The sequence below is a fragment of the Brachypodium distachyon genome, chromosome 2, assembly GCF_000005505.3.
Source record: "Brachypodium distachyon strain Bd21 chromosome 2, Brachypodium_distachyon_v3.0, whole genome shotgun sequence".
NCBI lineage: Eukaryota > Viridiplantae > Streptophyta > Magnoliopsida > Poales > Poaceae > Brachypodium > Brachypodium distachyon.
The window spans coordinates 48,535,073-48,556,456 of record NC_016132.3 but is presented as its reverse complement, the minus strand read 5'-3'; the positions used below and the strand labels follow the sequence as shown (position 1 = coordinate 48,556,456).

Below are 21,384 nucleotides of genomic sequence, written 5' to 3'. Positions count from 1 at the left end.
ACAGGCGAAGAAGCTACCCCACTTTGTTAGAAAATTTCAGTCGTCTCTAATGACTCGTAGGGCAACAGTCATATATAGCTCGTATAATCTCAAAAGAAATCAACGGCTGTATATATACTCCCTGTGATCCTAAATTCTTGTCAACCAAAACCACGGCAAGAATTTAGGATCGGAGATAGTATTTATTAGGCTGCCTATATATTACTATGGTGACCGTAACCAGTGTACCAATGAAGTCCTTGTTTTCCAATGCTGTAGACCAAATGTGCGGAAATGAGGGCTCCTAGTCATAGTACTACATCAAAGTATCAAACCACCCCTTTGTCAGCCCTTCCTTTTCGCTTGCCAGCTGTTTCATTCATTCAATGTACAAGCAAGGCAGCAATCTCTCAAGGAGCTTCAAAATGGAGCTGTTTCGCTCTGCAATTTCCAGTGAACTTCTTGGTAGAGCCATGATACAGAGAATCGATCGACAGCCCAAGGCAGAAGAGGAGGAACTCCAGAGGTTACAGACAGTGCTGTTAAGGATTGACAACACCATTTTAGGGTGGGGTTTTCCTAACACCCTTCCTATGGTATGGCACGAAACCATTAAAGAGCCTTGTAGGTTTCCCCCCATGCCCTTGTTCACCAGTATTTGATGACAACTACTGATATCCAACTTTGAAAAATGAGCAATGGTCAACCACCTTTAGGGGATATGATCAAATCCACCCATATGTACAACACCAGTCGCAGGGAGGTCCAAAGTCAGTTAAATATTTTTTAATACACTGAACCACTCCATATTTCTGAATGCAGTCAGTATTTATCAGGTCGTTTAAGGTATGTTATACTCCCTCCCTTCCGTTTTAAAGAGTTTAATGCACTTCAGTATCGAGCTACTTGTGCACCTGTTGAACAATACTGTGCTTCCTTCAGAAAGGAATTTGACAGGAATATGTTAAAAGCGATGCACGAATATGACAGACATGTGGCCATACTAACATTACCATACCTGCATTTTCATGTAAGACATGCATAGCTAGGGAATTGGCACTTGCGGCAAGCTATATCAGTGAGATCATAGTACATACTCCAGATTGCTTCACTTGAGTAGTTAAGACAGTCAGTGTGCATGATGGGGCATGCTATGTTAACTATACAATACTAATAGTTAAGATTTAATTTCAACGTTGAAGTGATGTTACACAGTTATTTTATGGTTCAATTTGTTGCTAGCATCCAGATTCCATTTCAGGTCTTGCTGCACAAACTGGAGACTACCGAAGGGACAACACAAATATACAGACACCTACTAACATTACCATACCCGCAGTTTCTTGCAAGACATGCATAGCTAGAGAATTTGCCCTTACAGTAAGCAATATCAGTGAGCTCAGACTCCAGACTCACTTGAATAGGTGCATATGGGGCATGCTATGTTAACTACACAATAATAGTTAAGATTTCATTTCAATGTTAAAGGGATGTTACACGGTTATTTTATGGTTTAATTTGTTGCTAGCATTCAGATTTCATTTCAGGTCTTGCTGCACAAACTGGAGACTACTGAAGGGGCAACAGAAATATACAGACACCTAACCTGATGATAAAGATAAACTCTTCAAGCATACACTTGCATGGAGGATTAAATACTATGCAACCGAGAGCGCTTCTTCTTCACCACCATACGGCGTGATGTCATTATGCTGCAACTCATCAGGTAGCTATAGTAGGGAGGTATATGAGATTTCCATGCAAGGAATTCGAATTTTCCACGAGGTATAGCTCTTCCGCACACAATATCATGCAATGTTAGCTTGGGAACTTCCTGCTGAGGAGAACACACCTGATAACAGCGATGGGCTATAACCATAAGGGCTTCAGAATTGCCGGTCATCCTCCAGATGTATATAGGTTGGTCTTTCTGCAATAGACTAATGGGGTGTTCGCCAAACATAAGTAAATGCTTGGCAGTGAATTCTCTGATGTGCTCAAGAACCTTGCGCCAAAACCAGACAACAGGATTAGCTCTCAGTAAGGTGCCAATTATGTATGCACTACTGAAAGAAGAATTCAGTTCAGCTGCAATCTCCATAGCTATAGATGATAGCTGCAGATAGTCCTCGGGGCCAGCACTTCTGAGCGCAACCATTTTGAAAAGGTACCAGTAAGCTTCCTGGGGCAAAACATTCAGTTGGAGAGCCTGTGTTGTTCCAAAACGCATGATCCTCTCTGACCTGCTAGTAACTATGATTTTACTCCCATATGCCATATGGCTCAGTGAAGAGCATAACCTTCCCCATGTTTCATTTTCCAAGTCCCCAATAAGTTCTAGAATCATCAGTAACCTCCCATCAGAGGCACCATTTCTATACTTGATAACACCACTGTCTTGCAGAGTATTCGCCTTCACTGTCATGCATTCAAGATCGTCTCCACTGAAGAAAACAATCGAGGAGAAGTAACTGCGCACCCTGTCGTCGTAGCAAACATGCTCAACGAGGGTGGTCTTTCCAATTCTTACTGGTCCAACTATTGGTAGAACACTACAATTTCCTGTACCAGGAGGCCCAATCTGCAGCAGAAAGCTCACGATCCTCTCATATTCTGTGTGGCGACCAAACATATACATGTCCGAAAACAAGTAGCTGCTGCAAGGTTGTCGGGACACCGGAGGGTAGCTCTTCAAGAACACCACAAACTCTGCCATGTCGGTGACAATCATCTCAAGGCCACAGAGTGCTTTCCTGAGCTCATTGAGACCTTTGCCATCGAACACCATGTTCTGTGGCGACTGGGCAGAGAGGTGGAGACGCTTGGCCGGATTGAATCTTGACAGGACGAATGAGTGGTTGCTCACCTCATCTTTGGCCGCTGCATCGCCGTCACTATGGCCTCTGCAGGTGAAGACGTCGAGCACGTAGTATCCTCTGTACATGCCGTGCCTAAGCGTGTCGAGCTGCTGGAGCATCGCTTGGTTCGTGATGTTCCGCCTCTCGGCCTCCTCCACGATGGCCTGGATTCGGAGGAGCACACTGCGTAGCTGTTCCAGGCTCTGTTCCGCTCCTCCAGTCTGCAGCCGATGGTATCTGTCCACGAAGAAGGATATGGACCTACTGATAACATCGCCAAGAACTGCAGAGATAACCACCTCCATGGTTAATCCCTTTGGAGGGAACGGGAAGAAGAGGCCTCTTTTTTGTCTGTTTGATCTTCTTTTGATGGGCTCTATCAATCTGCGGTGCTGGTTTCAGGTCATGTCTTTCTTTGAACCTGAGTGCTATGTCGATGTCACAGTCCATTCAAAGTCTTCAGTATTTCATTGATTTACTATCAGTTACCCTCTTCTGTAAAAAAATGTTTGGTCCAGCCACTCTGCACCTTACACAACCTTTTTTTTTACAGCACGCCTTACACATAGCTTTGCTCTCTATTCTCCTTCCCACTACATCGATCCGTTCAACCCTCCTTTTTATTTTCACACATAGCTTGTGGAACCTGGACAAAGTGTTAGGCTGTGTTTGGATGTAGATATTCAAGGGGTGGAATTGAATTGGGTAGGAATTCCAATTCAGAGTGCAAATGGAATTGGCCTACAATACCATTGTAGTTGTTTGGATGTGCATGTAATTGGTAGTTGGAATTGGAAAGTACATCCCATTCCAATTCATGTTTGGGTGTACAAAGAATGGAATTGTGAAGTAAAAAAACTGTTTGAGCATTGTATATTTGATCTGGGTGCAAAGAGAAATAAACAGAAAAGAAAAGAGGAAAGGCAGCAGCACGTGCTGCTTGGATCCATCGGGAGAGGCTTTCGATATATTGGGGCAAGGACTTGGCCAGCGGTAACCATGGCTGGCGGCCAGCAACACGGCGGCGCACGGCCGAACAGGCTCTGCAGGGTACCAAAAAGGGTACTCAATTCCAATTTTGAATTCTGGGGTTAAATATCTACGTCCAAACGGGGTACGTATTAGGGAATTATAGGTAATGAGCTAAGTCTTGTACTAAGGTTTAGTCCACGTTCTGCCCTAGAGCGGGTCAATTGTGCAACCAATTCTATTCTCGTACGTTTTTTTTTCCAAGGATAGATACAGAAGGGATAATGTAAGCCACCTTTTCATCCTTTGAATAGATATTTTTGATGATACGGAATATAGAGAACATAGCCATCTCTTCACAATGATGAGAAACAACTTCCCTAGAAAATGACATTTTCCTCGCAAAAGAAAAAGTTGGACAAGGAAAAACGACCTTGTCACCATTGGTCGCGTCATCCATCCGTGCAGTACTATTGACCCGTACACAATCAATATGAACATTGGACGGAGAAAGATATGGTGTTAATTGTTTAATGTCATCTCTAATAAGTGAGTATATAGATGGGTACCACATACCCTAACTGTCTTAGCAGGCTCAATTGGGTCATAAACCATTACCATATGTCACATAATTTTTTTCCCTTTCTAGCAAGAAAAATAATTTCTATTTATTAGTGGCCACTGAGGAGGCACTGACTCGCTCTCGGTTGTGTCAATTTCGTCGGCCTTGTTGTCAAAGTTGCAGCAACACATGTGTAGAAATGGGGACTTCTACGCGTCAAACTCTGAAAGAGATAAGAATGGATTCGGCGACACAAATTTAATTTATAGAAAAATTCAAGAAAAAGTTGCAATGTCTTTTCTTATGGAACAAACCAATAACTAGCAGAGGAACGGTCCGGAGTTGAAACAGGGGATGCAACCCTTGCATTTCGTTCTTTATTACTCAAGACGCACTTGTTGCTTTCCAAAAGAGATTGAAATTCTAAGTGCAACGCCTTTTTTTTAACACGAGTTCAGGGCCTATTTTATTGTAATCCCTCTGTCCCATATTAAGTGACTCAAATCTGATCAATATTTATGCCTAAAATGCGTCTAGATACATCTAATAGAAAATCAGTTAATACAAGACTAAGAGAGTATGTAACTACGTGGTTTTAGAATTAATCAGATGGTATAAGTTAGACCAAAATTTCGTCTAGGAAAGATATTGCTCCGAAGACCAACGTTTTAACGTGAAAAATTGGTTCCCTTTATCTTTTTGAGTTTTTCTCCGTATTTTGGCCCATGTGACGAAGTGAAGCCCATGAAAAGTCCAGCCATATCTCCCGTCACACCGTCACGAATCGACACGTTCCTGCCGAACTTTGCCTCTTTCCAAGTCTTTCGCCCCGTCCAATAGCTGCGAGTGCGGCGACCGCCGGGCGCCGGCCGGCGGCTGCGTGGCGCGGGCGTCCTTGGCTTCTCAGTGATCTTTGCAGCGGATGCCGGAGGCCTTCTCCCTGCCTCGTCAGCTGTCTACTGTCTATGGAGTCTATGGTCCGCCGGCCCGCGCGGCCGGCCGCACCTGCCCTCTTACCCTACTCGCCGAGATTCACAGGTAGCAGGTTCTTTCTTTTGAGCATTCGGATTGTTTGAATGTACTCGTTTCGTGTGCCATGCTGCTCTAGGGTTCTTCTACTGCGCGCGTTGTACCCCAGATTAGTCAGGTCAATTTGTGCAAACCAACGCCACTCTTACGGGCCTCTATTCCAGTTTGGCAGAAAACTTCAGTACTCTCGATTGACAAGGAAGTCAACACTCATAGCTCATATAGTTTTGTAGTCTCAATAGAAACGAACGGCCGCATATATCACCGCATTCAAGAAATCAGTGTAGTAATCTAGTACAGTATGTTCTGAAGGTTTTAATATATTCAGTAATGAGCTACTTGTTCACCTGATGGAATATACTGTGCTGGTAAATGGTTGTTGGAGAAGGAAGTTTGCCAGTATGAGCTCTGAAATGGTTCACCAGTCGGTACAACATAAACGGCTTCATCTTCAGAATGGAATTGGGACGTTAAATATATTAAATGTAACGCCACGAGTATGACAGACATGGGGCCACACTAACATTACCGTACCTGCATATTCATGTAATGACATGCAAACAAAGAGAATTTGCATCTGCGGCAAACTATGTCAGTGAGATCATACTCCAGATTTCATTTTGATTCAGTCAATGCGCATGATGCAATTTTCACTACAGAATTATAGTCAAGATTTCATTTGACTTCAAATGTATGTTACAGAGTTATTGTAGTTCAGTTTGTTGCCAGCATCCAGATTTCATTAAGTCCTCTCTGCACAAATCAGAGACCACGGAGACACGGAGGGGCAACATACAAATATATAAACACCTAGCCCTAGGATAACCTCCAGTAGCGCACGCCTGCATTAATGATCAAATAGTTTGCAACCGAGAGCGCTTCTTCTTCTTCACCATTGTACGCCGCGATGTGACTATGCTGCAACTCATCTGGTAGCTATAGTAGGGAGGTATCTGAGATTTCCATGCAAGGTATTCAAATTTTCCATGAGGTATATCTCCTCCCCCCATAACATCAACCGCTGTTAGCTTGGGAACTTCTTGCTGAGGAGAGCACACCTCATAATAGCGATGGGCTATAAGGACTTCTGAACTGCCGGTCATCCTCCAGAGGTATATAGGTCGGTCTTTCCGCACGAGATCAACTGGATGTTCGCCAAACATAAGTATATGCTTGGCAGTGAATTCTCTTATGCGCTCGAGAACCTTGCACCAAAACCGGACATCAGGATTAGCTCTCAGTAAGGTGCCAATTATGTTTGCATTGGTGAAAGAAGCACGCAGCTCAGCTGCAATCTCCCTAGCTATAGATGATAGATCCGGACAGTCCTTGCGGCCAGCACTTCTCAATGCAATCATCTTAAAAAAGTACCAGTAAGCTTCCTGGGGCAAACCATTCAGTTGTAGAGCCTGTGTTGTTCCAAAACGCATGATCTTGTCTGACCTACTTGTAACTATGACTTTGCTGCCATGTGCCATATGTTTCAGTGAAGAACGCGACCTTCTCCATATTTCATTCTCCAAATCCCCTGTTAATTCCAGAATAATCAGTAGCCTCCCATGCGAAGCACCATTTCTGTACTTAACAACACCACTGTTTTGCAGAGTATCCGCCTTCGCGCTTTCAAGATCATCTCTGCTGAAGGAAACAATCGAGGAGAAGTAACTGCGCACCCTCTCGTCATAGCAAACATGCTCAACAAGGGTGGTCTTTCCAACTCTTACTGGTCCAACTATTGGAAGAACGCTACAATTTCCTGTGCCAGGGGGAGCAACCTGCAGTAGAAAGCTCACGATCCTCTCGTACTCCGTATGGCGACCAAACATATGCATGTCTGAAAACAAGTAGCTGCTGCAAGGTTGGCGGGAGATTGGAGGGTAGCTCTTCAAGAATACCACAAATTCCGCCATGTCGGTGACAATCATCTCGAGGCCATAGAGTACTTTCCTGAGCTCATTGAGCCCTTTGCCATCGAACACCATGTTCTTTGGCGACTGGGTAGAGAGGTGGAGACGCTTGGTGGGATTGAATCTGGACAAGGCGAATGAGTGGTTGCTCGCTTCATCCTTGGCGGCGGGATCACCATCACCATGGCCTGTGCAAGTGAAGGCGTCGAGCACGTAGTAGCCTCTGTACATGCCGTGCCTCAGAATGTCGAGCTGCTGGAGCATCGCTTGGTTTGAAATGTCCCGCCTCTCGGCCTCCTCGACGGTGGCCTGGACTCGCAGCAGCACACGGCGGAGCTATTGGACGCTCTCCTCCGTTCCTCTGGTTTGCAGCTGGCGGTATGTGTCGATGAAGAAGGATATGGACCTGCTGATAACATCGCCAAGAACTGCAGAGACGATCACCTCCATCCTGAATCTTTCTGGAGTGAAAGGGGAAGAAGATGCTTTATTTGTGTCTGGTTTTTCTTAGAGGGGCATATAATGTTTGGTGCTGGCTTCAGATCATATCTTTGACGTTTGAAGGTACAAACATTGACATCACTCATTCATGGGGGGAACTTGACTAGTTGGCCTGTGTGACTGTACAAGGAGTACTTTTCCCAATCTGTGCTCATGAGTACCCGATCAAGTTTCTAATAACCAGGGTTTGCTAGAGAATTTGCCAAGTATATTTTCGCCCGGATAACGTGATCTCTGTAAATCTAAGCTATCGCTTCTTAACCGGTATACGGTTTTTAACTTGATATAAAAAGATTTTCAACATAAATATCCTTAGGTTGACACCCATGACTGACCGTGCATCACGTCACGGTTAAGCAGGACCAGCATACCCCGAGCATGTGGACGGCCTTTTCGTCAAAGTTGCGGCAGCACATGTGCAGAAATGAGGACTTTATGCATCGAACTCGAACCCCGTACACTCCTTGGCCATTCCCTCCTCTTCTTCGTTCGATTCAACAACTACACCAGCAATCTCGCAGGGGGGTGGGCTCCCGAAATGGAGCCGCTTCTTTCTGCAATTGTGGGCGATCTTGTCACTAGAGCTCTGTCCATGATGGTGAAGCGATACGTGCAGTACAAGGGAGCAGAGGAGAAGCTGGAGAAGCTCCAGAGGCTAAAGGGGCTGTTGCTGAGGATCGACGCCGCCATCGAGGAGGCTGAGGGCCGGCACATCACCAACCAGGCCATGCTACAGCAGCTCCAGATGCTCAGACAAGGTATGTACAGAGGCTACTACATGCTGGACACCTTCAGGTACCGAGCCCAAAGAGCCGGCGGCGAGCTGAGCCTGAGTAGCACTGGCCGTTCACTTGCCCTGTCCAGGTTCAGTCCTTCAAGTTCCAGATGTTCGCTCTTCTCCGTGTGCGATGCCACGAGCATGGAGAGCTTGCTTGACGCTGGAAGCAGCGATAATCTGGACAAGATGCTTGGTAGCCTCGAGAGGATGATGGGTGGCATGCGGGAGTTCTTCGTCACATTCTTGCCCAGCTATCCTCGCATCTCCCGGCAACCTTACAGCGCCTATTTGTTTCTTGACCAGGTCATGTTTGGTCGGCAGATGGAAATGGAGACGATTATCAATTTTCTGTTTAGAAGTCAGGCCGAGAGCAATGGAGACCTGGGCGTGCTTCCGATAATCGGCGCGGCGAGGGTCGGAAAGAGCACGCTTGTTGAGCATGTCTGCCTGGACGACAGGGTGCGCGACCATTTCTCGTCGATCGTTTTCTTCACCGGAGACGATCTTGATGGCGGAATCTTGGCCAGTATGAGAGGTAGCGGCGTGGTCAAGCAACAGAGCCTTGCTCCCACCCCTGGCCGAGGCTCGCTTGCTGTCGTTGAGCTAGCCAGGGACATGGAGGAGGAAACGTGGAGGCGGCTCTACACTTCTGCAGTGAACCACATGTCGCCAGGCAGCAAAATTTTACTGACGAGCCGTTCAGAGAAGACAGCATCATTTGGAACAGAACGGGCTCTCACGCTGAATTTCTTGCCCCAAGAAGCTTACTGGTATTTCTTCAAGACGATCGCATTTGGGAGCTCAAACCCGGCAGAGCGGCCGGAACTGGCAGCCCTCGGTATGGACATCGCGGTGTACATGAACAGGTCCTTCATGGCGGCGAACACCGTCGCCGGATTACTGAGAGCCAATCTTGACGCCAGGTTCTGGTTAAAGGTGCTGAGATGCCTGAGAGATTTCGCGAGCAGGCACCTCAGCTTGTTCGGTGAGCACCCGACCGATCTACTGCGGAAGGACCAGCCCGTGTACATCTGGACGATGGCCAAGAGGAAGAACGTCGTTGTGATGCGCGATATTTACCAGCACCGCTCTCCCCAGAGCAGTGAGGTCCCCAGGATAACGGCGCAGGACGTCCTGTCTGGGAGTGTCACGTCTCTGGGGAGATTTCAAGCAGTGGCATGGAGGTCGAGGATACCTCCCTGCTTCACCTACTTGGTGAGCTTCGTCGTGTCTCCGACTGACAAGCACGCGGTGATCGGTAAGAAGCGGCCTCGGTCTCGGCGGGACAGGATTTGATGTGAAAACTCTGTAATTCTGCAATTTGTAAATCTTAGCCTGCCGCCTTAAAAAGAATTGTTAAGTTAAGTTCTTGTTTCTGTCGGTGTGTTACATCTCCTTATATGTACTTATAGATTTGCTCCTTGGGTCTCAAGCTATAACTTTTCAAGTGGAATGCTGAACGGTTGAACCTGATAGTCGACACTAATCACACAGCATAACCCTCTAGTAGAACTGCTCCCATGCACAGATTGGCAGAACCTTTCTTATCACAAATTGACGGAGAAAACGTGTATGAAGATACAGATGCTACTGACACAAAACCTCACAGTTGCTAATCCAACACTTGCCTACCGTTTCCCTTGAAATAACTGAATTTCAAACATGGCCTATTCCGTATATATAACAGGAACAACACAACGTCCGTTAATGCGCTCTAAGCTAGGATCAAGCCTGGTCAATATGCAGCACAAACACTAGCTGGCTGTTAGCCCCTTACAACAAGTGTACCTCGACGCACAGGATCATGGACTTGATAAAATGAACAAAACCACACCAAATAGCTTACCTGCTGCCTGGAGCACTCCTTGTTTGTGTGTTGGTGTCTCTGGACTGAACAATGAAGACCTAATGTAGTCGTCAGTCACTCAGTCATATTGGGAGTTATCTTGTAATGTCATTGTTGCGAACTACCTGCTAGTCACAACCGCACAACCTTTCTTCGCCTTTCTTCTTTATGTTCCTAGACCTCTGGGCTCTTTGCACAACCTTTCTGGTGGCAATTAAAAATATAGGAATAATTTTATAGTGTCAGATAGTCTGCAGATATTTGCAGTTCTGTCTTCCCATAAAAGATCATATTTACCAAATACTTATTGTTATTTCTGTTGGTACTTGTATATTATTTCAAAGAAAGTTACACCAAAACAGAGTGCCCGCATGATGTGCTACTACATGTCAATGTAAAAGAAAATCCACGGGCTGACGTTTCTCGCCAGGGAATTATGTATGTCCCACAATTGGTGTCGGTTTAGTAATAAACTTTATAATGACCAATTCCCATGGATGTATGATTCATGTTCTCTTTTTTCTTTTTCCCTTGTAATAACGTGGGTTTTGTGCATCTCTGGATGCAGAGGCCATAGAGATGTTTTCTTCTGTTATCTAAAAGAAACGTAAATCCAACCTGTAAAGAGTGAAGTCAACTAATCTTTGCTCATGTTTTTTACTACTTTCTCCGGCCGGAATTACTTGTCGAAATATCACATGTATCTAGATAGTTTTTACACATAGATACATTCGTATTTGGATAAATTTGAGACAAATAATACCGGTCGGAGGGAGTACTAGTTGTGGAATGATGGCCGTAGTGTTGACGCATGTGTGTCAAGCCCTTGTTGAAAGCATTGGCTTGAAGCTCTGCTTCGGAGATGATAATATCATATTCAACTTTTTTGTCAGGAGTCCGCAACAACGGCGTATGGGTGTTCTTTCTTGAAAGTGCAAAAATTCCTAAACCTCGTATAGGCATGACAAAATTGAAGTAAACAAGTAACAAGATGGAATGAAACAATTATGATTTTTGTGTGGAACACCTGAGCCATGAGGTGATTGAGTCGGACTGCTAAGTGGCTACCGGCCGGTGCAATCCTACCACATATCATAATGGTTCCATTGAGGGTTTATAGAAAGTTTCATGTGTGTCATGGTGCAATCCTATCACAGATCTCAAAGAATTGACCAATGGCCCAGATTCAACCCTGTGCACAAAACTGCATCAAATTGACAAACTTTTACTCGATTTGAATTGTGTGACACAACTTACCAGATTTTGCACATATACTGCTATATTTTACTATATTTAAGAGTGAGGACGAGTTCTAACATCCCTACCCGTGCATCATGCAGACATGACTCTGATTAGGATGGTTGGGATCTAGGCGAGAATGTGAGGTGTGAAGTGAAGGTTTGGGATCCAATCAATGGGATGTTGCTGGAAGAGAAAAGCATGGGAAGAACTAGTCTTCGCTGAGCAAGACCGCCATACCATGGTTGAGATGAGTCAATGGGGCAATTCGTCGTCTGTATGACAAATGTGTCGCAAAAATTTAAATTTAGTTCAACATGTCATTAAATACAGGTGTTTTTTTTTTGAAATTTAAGTACTCTACTGCTGTAAATGGTTGAAAAATGAGGGTCGGAATCTCCTAGTCGAGACTGGAAAAAAGATTAAAAAAAAATGCCGAATGAAGGAAGCGCATTGTTTCGCATAAGAGATCTTGTCTTAGACGGCAAATGCATGCCATGGTACACCCTTTGACTCCTTAAGACGTCTTGCGTACTCTGTTCTTAGCTATAGGTGAGATCATGCATGTTGCATTGAGAGAACGTACGTGTAGTAAAATTCAATGAGTAGCTGTTGTAAGTCATAAACACGTTTGGTGAAGTTACGACATTTTGGTCTAGCGTACGGCCTCGAACAACCGCTAACTGCCCAACCAGAGAAAAAACGGGCGCCGTTCAAGTTCGGTTGTTATCGAAGATTATGGATTAATAGTAAGTGTGTGTTAAGGCTGTGAAGCTAAAGGAACGTTTGGATGGTGACCGGACTTCACTCTACCAAATTTTTCATCATTGACTAAAATTTGGCTCTTGTTTGGATGAAAGCCAATGTTTCGGCAAACCAATGCCCCACTAACAAATCTAGTTCAGTTTTTCAGCCAAAGCTGCCAACTCATGGGCAAGCAAATTTTGACATTGAATTTGTGGGCTCAAACCAAACAGCCCCTAAATATTGGCAAGCAAATTTTGACATGGAATTTATGGGTTCAAACCAAACATCCCCTAAATCCGGCAAAGCAGACGTGGAAAATGCATCTTCATCCAGGAGTACGTCTTACATAATCTTCGAGTTACAAACAAACACCTGACACTTAAAAAAATGCAGGATTCGAAAAATACATATGGAAATGCAAAGCATATTTTGTTTGGTAGGGATAAGACTTTGATCAACAATATCTTGCTAATGTTTGACTATGACACAAACTCACAACCATACGCAATTACTTTCAAATATAAATGAAATGCACCAATTACCCGCAAAAAAAAAATGCACCAATTTTGTAGCATGTAGATACGTATTAATAGAATAATCATTGGCCAAACCAAATTTTGCAGATGTGGCTCTTCGGATTTTAGAATTAAATTTGAAAGAATTTGGAAAGAGTGGGAAATGCTCGCAAAATACAAATTAAAATTTCTAAGAGGTATAATCGCCTCTCTTGCTACGAGTCTTTGAAGTTAGTGTAGAAAAGCAATACATGAGATATTTGGTGCCCTCATTTTGTTTTATCCAAAATGAAGAAATTACTTCTACCAACTCCAAAAATATCGATAAATTGATGATCCACAGAAAACGTCAACCATACAATTTATTGCACATACTCTCTTCATTGCAAAATATAAGATGTATTTCGTTTCTTTTGACCAAGCCTTTGACCAACAGTTAGTATGTTAATATTTAAATTTTGTGAAGAAATATTATATTATTGTATTCATATCCAAAAGTACTTTTTTTCGAAAAGGAGTACCCTCGGCCTCTGCATTAATTGATGCACACAGCCATATATTCAAAAGTACTTAGTTACGATCCGTGTCACATATGTCACATGTTAATGAAGTAATTTTGGATCAAAGCCTTAATTAAAAGAAATAAAATACGCCATTGAGCAGTACAAAAATATAATTTTAGATAAACCCCAACGAATATTCCAAGGTAACTTAGATGACACTGGAGAAAGATGGTTATCCACCCCACGTTTCCAAAACAACCCAAACAAAAAAGAAAGTAAGTAAGAAAGAAAGGTGACAAGTGCTCTTCACGTGAAAGCTGATCCAGTTTCATGTTAGCAGACCATCAGAGAGATGATTTAAGCTTTTTTTTTCTTCGTCCAAAAATCCAACACATACTACTTATCCTACCATATTTATCTTAGCCTCTTAGAAGTGTTAGAGATGCATGCTTAATCTTCTCTAGTTAATCTTGCGTTCTTGACAATTCAACGTGATGGCTAATCATTCATTTGCTTATGACCGTTGTAAATTACCTGCACAAATTTTGGTCAAAATAGTACATGCATTTTCTTTGCTTATGATCGCTGTCAATTACCTGCACAAGTTTTGGTCAAGAATACCTGCAAAAAGGCAGATGTGCGCTGCCCTTCAATACCTGCGCAAAACTACTTTACCTATTTTACCTGCCTTTCGCAGGGAACACAGAGATTATGACCGAAAGACAACACTGAACAACTTGCACCGACAACGCGACAACATCCCAAAAAATCCTTTGCTCTCTCACATGCGCAAGAGAAACAAGACAACCATGAAGGTGTGCCGTGTGCACCCATTTACCCAAGGCTTCAAGACTGATTACAAGCTTACAACACACGAGATACTAAACTAGATGTTTTTTTTCCTTCTGGCGATGAACTAGAGGTTGTATACAAGTATCTGAAATCCCTTCATGGGTTTCCAAGATACTTTTCTTTGGGCAGCTAATTAATCTGTTTTTACCGAAAGCCTGTTGAGCCTTTTTTTCCCCCTCTAATTCAACCATGCATTTTTCATCTATGAAATACCTTTCTTTGGATAACCAAATGAGCCTATTTTCCTCAAAAAAACCAATAGGCCTTCCAAATACCTTCCTTTGCATGAAGAATTAACCAATGCTCCTCCTTAAAAAAATCGTTACAGGTTCCTAATAAAAATACCTTTGTTTTTCCTTGAAACAAAACTGTCCATAACTTTGGTAACTTCTGAATCCTTTTTTTTCCTTCAGAGCTCTGATGAAATCCTTGATGGTGGTTGCAACTTGCAGCATCATTCCGCCTGTTGTGCTATATAAGCACGCCGCACGCGCCTTCTCCCCCTCTCCCATTTCCGCAAACACCTCGCAAGAAAAAGCAACCAACCCCCATGGGCGGCCTCCTCCCCCTCCTGCCGCTGCTCCTCCTCCTCCTCGCCGGGGCGGCGGCGGCGGCGACGCGCCCGCCGTTCGCGTGCGCGCCTGGCGGCCCGTCGACGAGGCTTCCGTTCTGCCGGCAGGCGCTGCCGCCGCGGGCGCGCGCGCGGGACCTGGTGGCGCGGCTGACGCGGGCGGAGAAGGTGCGGCTCCTGGTGAACAACGCGGCCGGGGTGCCGCGGCTCGGGGTGGAGGGCTACGAGTGGTGGTCGGAGGCGCTCCACGGCGTGTCGGACACCGGGCCGGGGGTGCGCTTCGGCGGCGCCTTCCCGGGGGCCACCGCGTTCCCGCAGGTCATCGGCACCGCCGCCTCCTTCAACGCCTCGCTCTGGGAGCTCATCGGCCGGGTACGTCGTGCGTACACTTACGTTCTACCGCGTGCTCGCCCTCGTGACATTGGCCACGCCGCCGGCATTGCCATTGGCCATTGCTTCTCTTTTGCTGTTTGCTCTGTCCGCGTGCATGTGAACTCTTGTTTTGGCTGCGTGCGTCTCTCTCAGTGAGGCGTGCCTGCCTCGTGCCTCGAGCAGAGTTCAGTTCAGAGTGGGTTTGAGTGGAGTGCACTTCTCATTTTTCTTGATGGTTGCTAGCACGAATCTAAAAGCAAGATCGTACCGCACGGAACAACCTGTCAGGATACCCCTACTCTTCCGAATTTTTTTCATAGACCGGTAAAAACATACTCGCTCCGTCACATATTATTTGGCCGTGGAGTACAAGACGAATAATCCACACAACATTCACATGAACAACGTTCCGGCCAATGGCCATAGGACCCTAACTAACCAAGCAAGCAGCCCCTTTCGATTACACTGATGAACCTGACAATTGATCATGCTGTGCTGCTGACGAACTCACGAAATTCTCGGTTATCGTCAGTGTGAAGTGATGCAGGTTCATGTAGAAAGAGCCAGCTAACTAACTACCAAAATTGCAGCGTACCGTGCTATGGCACTGTCAGTCTGTCACAGTAAGTAGCATCCAGTGGTGTGGATGATTGGTAGGTCCGTAGGTGAATAAGTACTAGTACTAACTCTTATCCATGTAGAGGCGTGGAGCCTACAACATGTGTGAATGATGAGCCAAGGAAGGCAAACGACCCATATGTCCTTTTGCAAGTGGCTGCCTGCCTTTGACACTTTAAAGCTACTTTTAAAGACAAATCTAGTGACATTCATCCATCTAAACACAAAAATAACAAGATGGCATACATTTATCTATGCGGTAGCAACTTAATTACAACTTTTCATTAAACCAGCAGCATGCACATGCAGTACACTTGCTAGCTGCCACCATACTGTGCCAGCATTATCAAGGGAGACAAATAAATACCAACCCCAAAGTGTTGCACTGATCTGCTAGTACAGTACTATAGCTAAGTTAGTGTAGTGGACCAGTGGTAGTGTCCGATTTTACCAGGGTGGAAGGGAGTTGTTGGTGGAATTCCTGGCTGGCCAATAGCGCGACTTGATCGAAATTCTTGGCAATGTGCCCGGACCTGGGTACATGCGGTTAGGAATTCAGTATACTTCTTTGTCTTTTGATGGAGTCGATGATGTCCTTGGTAGTTATTTGGCTGTTTTGAATTTTGATTTTTTCTTCTAATTAAAAAATAGAACATACAATTTTATTGTTTTTTTTGTTCAATTCGAGAGTGAACTAGCATTTCAGTCTTTGAGCAAGTTGGTACCGACTGGAGCAGTGGACGGACCTGTGTCTTCTGTCCCTTGTGAATCCATCCAATCAAGCAGCTGCATCGTAACTTGATAGGGGTACAGTGCAGCATCCATCCAGACTACCCACGTGATTCGTCCGAGAGGCAGAGATACGATCTCATCTCGGTGTCTGTGCACTTGCATGATTCATGTTGCTACATTTTCTCCCATTTCATTGCTGCACGGTTGTCTAGAAGCTTTCTCTATATTTCAGTCAATTTTGCAAAAAGCTTTTTTGTAAAGCACCCTGTGGAAATAGACATAATCGTAGACAACTTTACATTAACAGCATGGGATGATAAGTAAGACAATATATAAAGTGAAAAACTGTTTTCAGTGAAAACTTAAAAAACTGTGGAGTAATGTCTAGTTCCGACGGCAAAGATTGAAGCAACGTGGGTTTAAAAGGAAACAAGTTGGAACTAGTGATTCGAGGTTTATGAGTTTTCCATAAGATTTGTTTTAGCGATCGGAGGTTTCACATTTCATTGGACTGTTTATTTAAGATTTAGCCAGAACGGCTTTCAGTTTTAGTGATCAGATGCTTCACCTTTTCTTGATCCATTTATTTAAAATTTAGTAGTGGTTAGTTATCCTTCTGAGCTTTCTTTGTCATCACCCGTCGATGATCATTTTTCACCTCCCTAAAAAGGTTACATTAATATTCTACTAAGTTTACATATTTTTCAAAGTACAGTTTTAGTCTAAGAAATGTGCAAGTCTTAGGTTAGGAAATACTCCCTCCGTCTCATATTAAGTGACTCAAATTTGCACAAGTATGAATGTATCTAACCAAAGAACGTCTAAATACACGTATCATTTCGTCACTTAATATGGGATGAAGGGTTTTTTTTTCTGCGGCGACAAAATTAAAATACAAATGCAAACAACTTTGTTGTAAGAAAAACTAGCTCATAGGTACTAATTAAAGATTGTTTATTCCTTTGTTGTTGATTTAATAAAATTATAGTCCCATCTAAAAAGTTTTGTTGTAAGAAAAACTAGCTCGTAGATACTAGTTTTGTTGCAATTGCATTAAATCAGCAACAAGTATTTAGAAACGAAGGGATTATTAATACTCTCTTCGACCCTAAATTGTTGTCTACATATTACATATATATCTAAACGTTTTTTAAAAGTAGATGCACATACTTAAAACTAGCTCATTGCTCACCAAACTAGTCGTACTAATGTACTCTGATACATAAGTATACTTGTACTAATACATGTATACATGCAGGCGGTGTCAGACGAGGGCCGCGCGATATACAACGGCAGGCAGGCGGGCCTCACCTTCTGGAGCCCCAACGTGAACATCTTCCGCGACCCTCGGTGGGGCCGCGGCCAGGAGACGCCCGGCGAGGACCCCGCCGTCTCCGGCCGCTACGCCGCCGCCTACGTCCGTGGCCTCCAACAGCAGCACGCCGGCCGGCTCAAGACAGCCGCCTGCTGCAAGCACTTCACGGCGTACGACCTGGACCGCTGGTCGGGCGCGGACCGCTTCCACTTCAACGCCATCGTGACGCCGCAGGACCTGGAGGACACCTTCAACGCGCCCTTCCGCGCCTGCGTCGTCGAAGGGCGCGCCGCCGCCGTCATGTGCTCCTACAACCAGGTCAACGGCGTGCCCACCTGCGCCGACCAAGGATTCCTCCGCGGCACGATCCGTGGGAAGTGGAAGCTCGATGGGTACATCGTCTCCGACTGCGACTCCGTCGACGTCTTCTACCGGGAGCAGCACTACACGCGGACCCGCGAGGACGCCGTCGCCGCCACGCTCCGGGCGGGGCTCGACCTTGACTGCGGCCCCTTCCTCGCGCAGTACACCGAGGCGGCCGTGGCCCAGGGGAAGGTGAAGGAGGCGGATATAGACGCAGCCGTCGTCAACACTGTTACCGTGCAGATGCGGCTCGGGATGTTCGACGGCGACGTGGCCGCGCAGCCGTTTGGCCACCTCGGGCCGCAGCACGTGTGCACGCCGGCGCACAGGGAGCTGGCGCTCGAGGCGGCGTGTCAGAGCATCGTGCTCCTCAAGAACGGAGGGGGGAACAACATGAGGCTGCCGCTGTCCTCGCACCACCGCCGCGGCACCGTTGCGGTCGTTGGCCCGCACTCGGAGGCTACCGTGGCCATGATCGGGAACTACGCGGGCAAGCCTTGCGCGTACACCACGCCGCTGCAGGGGGTCGGCCGGTACGCACGAGCCACCGTGCACCAGGCGGGCTGCACGGACGTGGCGTGCCAGGGCAGCGGCCAGCCGATCGACGCTGCGGTCGACGCGGCCCGCCACGCTGATGCCACGGTCGTCGTCGTCGGGCTTGATCAGTCGGTCGAGGCCGAGGGCCTGGACAGGACAACCCTACTCCTTCCAGGCAGGCAGGCGGAGCTCGTCTCGGCCGTGGCTAGGGCCTCCAAAGGGCCGGTGATCCTCGTGCTCATGTCCGGCGGGCCAGTTGACATCGCGTTTGCCCAGAACGACCGGAACGTCGCCGCCATCCTGTGGGCTGGGTACCCTGGCCAGGCCGGTGGCCAGGCCATCGCTGACGTGATCTTCGGCCACCACAACCCAGGTACCTACAATTGGAACAAAAAGACCGAAATTTCCATACCAAGAAAGTGAGCTTGAGATTGATTTCGGGTTGGAACATGGAATTTGTGCAGGAGGGAAGCTACCAGTGACATGGTACCCGGAGGATTACCTGCGGAAGGCGCCGATGACGAACATGGCGATGCGCGCCGATCCAGCGAGAGGTTACCCGGGCCGGACATACCGGTTCTACGCCGGCCCGACGATCCACCCGTTCGGACACGGCCTCAGCTACACCAAGTTCGCCCACACGCTCGCGCACGCGCCAGCACACCTCACCGTCCGGCGCGCCGCTGGACACCGTACTACCGCCGCCATCAACACGACCACGGCGTCGCATCTCAACGATGTGAGAGTGGCGCACGCACAGTGCGAGGGCCTGAGCGTCTCGGTCCACGTCGACGTGAAGAACGTCGGCAGCCGGGACGGCGCGCACACGGTGTTCGTGTACGCCTCGCCACCCATCGCTGCAATCCACGGCGCGCCGGTCCGGCAGTTGGTGGCGTTCGAGAAGGTGCACGTGGCCGCCGGCGCCGTGGCACGCGTCAAGATGGGCGTCGACGTCTGTGGAAGCCTCAGCATCGCCGATCAGGAAGGGGTCCGGAGGATCCCCATCGGCGAGCACCGCCTGATGATCGGCGAGGAGCTGACCCACGCCGTCATGCTCGGTGTCGAGCAGCTAGCGGCATAGAAAGCATCGCAGGTAGCAACTGTTAGGCCATGGATGTCTTCTTGCAGGGGCTGCGATCTCTTTGGGGGTTTTGACTTTTGATGTATTGATTCGGGAATTGGGTTTCCATAGTGCCGGGCACTGTCTCTGCAAAGGTGGAGACAGGAATAAGGGATGCGCCACCTCATCACTAAAATTGTTCTACGTCTGAAAACGATTGATTAACTGGAAGGAATACAAAGAATCATTGGTTCTTCTTGTGTCAATGCTCAAGTATATGTAGTTCCTGAATCTTCTCTTCCCGGTTTTAGTGTGAAAATCTTGCACCAGGGAGGCAGGGATCGGACATCGCAAAAGAAGAGAAGTGGAGAAAGGGAGCGTCTAACGCTAAAAGTCGACTGAGTCGATGGATCGCCAGCGTCCGATTTGCTCCCGTACAGGCTGTTGTGACGGCCTAGTTCTTGTGGGTGTAGCTGTAGCCTACTGCTTTGCTGTTTTGTGTGTGTGTCTGAATCGGGCTGATTGTGTTGGCCTACTACTAATCTTTAGGCTAGCAACGAGCCTGAGCCTCTCTGAAAATGAGTCTGGACTGCGCCATGGTCAGGCTTTTATAACGCTTTGCAAAACAAAACAGGAAAAAGTCCACAACTCGGCCCAATAGTGTCTCCTGCGTGTTTTAATTCTGATTTAAAAACACAAGATTCACAGAAAATAGAACACATAAACACTGTAGTATTTTAAAACAAATGAAATACCAATAGAAAAGCACAAAACACCAACAAAATGTTTTAATCCTGAAAAATAAATTTGCAAAACATATTGCACATTTGGTGAACTGAAGTTGCACGACACATAAAGTGCAGCTTTGGTTTTGTTAGATGTGAAACTATATATAAAATATTTTACAAATGAAACACAAAAATTGTTTAGAAGTTGGAAAATAAATTTGCAAAGCAAGTTGCACATTGGTGAACTCAAGCTGCATAAGACAAAAAATGCAGCTTCAGTGTTGTTAGATGTGAGACTACATAAAAAGATTTTCAATAAATGAAATCCCAATAAAAAAACTTGAAATACATCTTGGTGTGGTGGTGGAGTTGTGCGTGTATGACTCCACCCACCAAGTTTTAAATCCTGGTGCTCACAATTATATTGTAGGGATTTCTATTACGGTCTTTCCATTAAAAAAACAAAACAAAAAAATGTTTAAAGTTGGAAAATAATTTTACAAAATCAAGTTGCATAATTTGTGAATTCAAGTTGCACAAAATCAAATGTGCAAATTTGGTTAGAAGATGTGGAACTAAATTTAGAAACATGAGAAATAAGTAGTCTTTTTTTAAAAGATCTTGTCTGTGTAAGGCCTGACCAAGCTAGCCCAAGAAAAAAAAGGGAATTAAGGACGAAAATAGAAAAGTTGAACTAGCAGGCCACTCGTTGTATCTGCCTGTAAATCAGAGCCGATTGTACAAAAGAATCGTACATTGACAAATTCGGAACAAAAGCTGGAAGGTCCGGAAATTGACTACTC

At 45.9% G+C, this 21,384-nt stretch overlaps 4 protein-coding genes across 5 annotated transcripts; 2 read left to right on the top strand and 2 right to left on the bottom strand.

Moving 5' to 3' along the window:
* Positions 1-1,637: 1,637 nt before the first annotated feature.
* LOC100829390 (putative disease resistance protein RGA3) lies at positions 1,638-3,142 on the bottom strand. The gene is made up of 2 exons (XM_024458852.1): positions 1,832-3,142; positions 1,638-1,709 (listed from the first exon to the last, which is right to left on the bottom strand). Exons 1-2 carry the CDS (start codon positions 3,140-3,142, stop codon positions 1,638-1,640), a joined length of 1,383 nt encoding a protein of 460 aa, XP_024314620.1.
* A 2,156-nt stretch (positions 3,143-5,298) lies between these two features.
* On the bottom strand, positions 5,299-7,605 carry LOC100829702. The gene is made up of 2 exons (XM_024459976.1): positions 7,002-7,605; positions 5,299-5,406 (listed from the first exon to the last, which is right to left on the bottom strand). Exons 1-2 carry the CDS (start codon positions 7,566-7,568, stop codon positions 5,401-5,403), a joined length of 573 nt encoding a protein of 190 aa, XP_024315744.1. The 5' UTR covers positions 7,569-7,605; the 3' UTR covers positions 5,299-5,400.
* A 322-nt stretch (positions 7,606-7,927) lies between these two features.
* On the top strand, positions 7,928-10,015 carry LOC100829395 (disease resistance protein RGA2). 2 transcript variants are annotated; one of them, XM_003569655.4, is made up of 2 exons: positions 7,928-8,069; positions 8,166-10,015. In XM_003569655.4, exon 2 carries the CDS (start codon positions 8,230-8,232, stop codon positions 9,877-9,879), a length of 1,650 nt encoding a protein of 549 aa, XP_003569703.2. In that variant the 5' UTR covers positions 7,928-8,069; positions 8,166-8,229; the 3' UTR covers positions 9,880-10,015. The 2 variants fall into 2 exon arrangements, with proteins under 2 accessions (XP_003569703.2, XP_024315743.1); XM_024459975.1 differs by having other exon boundaries at positions 7,931-8,069; positions 8,163-10,015.
* Positions 10,016-14,770: 4,755 nt separating this feature from the next.
* On the top strand, positions 14,771-20,119 carry LOC100829091 (probable beta-D-xylosidase 2). The gene is made up of 3 exons (XM_003567011.4): positions 14,771-15,228; positions 17,837-19,166; positions 19,258-20,119. Exons 1-3 carry the CDS (start codon positions 14,836-14,838, stop codon positions 19,872-19,874), a joined length of 2,340 nt encoding a protein of 779 aa, XP_003567059.3. The 5' UTR covers positions 14,771-14,835; the 3' UTR covers positions 19,875-20,119.
* The last annotated feature ends 1,265 nt before the right edge of the window (positions 20,120-21,384 follow it).

Excerpts from the sequence above, each read along its gene's own strand:
- LOC100829390 (XM_024458852.1), bottom strand. The coding sequence starts at position 3,142 with ATGGAGGTGGTTATCTCTGCAGTTCTTGGCGATGTTATCAGTAGGTCC. Across the intron at positions 1,710-1,831 it reads TAGCCCATCGCTGTTATCAG|CTACCTGATGAGTTGCAGCA; the intron begins GTGTGTTCTCCT and ends TCCCTACTATAG.
- LOC100829702 (XM_024459976.1), bottom strand. The coding sequence starts at position 7,568 with ATGCTCCAGCAGCTCGACATTCTGAGGCACGGCATGTACAGAGGCTAC.
- LOC100829395 (XM_003569655.4), top strand. The coding sequence starts at position 8,230 with ATGAGGACTTTATGCATCGAACTCGAACCCCGTACACTCCTTGGCCAT.
- LOC100829091 (XM_003567011.4), top strand. The coding sequence starts at position 14,836 with ATGGGCGGCCTCCTCCCCCTCCTGCCGCTGCTCCTCCTCCTCCTCGCC. Across the intron at positions 15,229-17,836 it reads TCTGGGAGCTCATCGGCCGG|GCGGTGTCAGACGAGGGCCG; the intron begins GTACGTCGTGCG and ends GTATACATGCAG. Across the intron at positions 19,167-19,257 it reads CTTCGGCCACCACAACCCAG|GAGGGAAGCTACCAGTGACA; the intron begins GTACCTACAATT and ends GAATTTGTGCAG.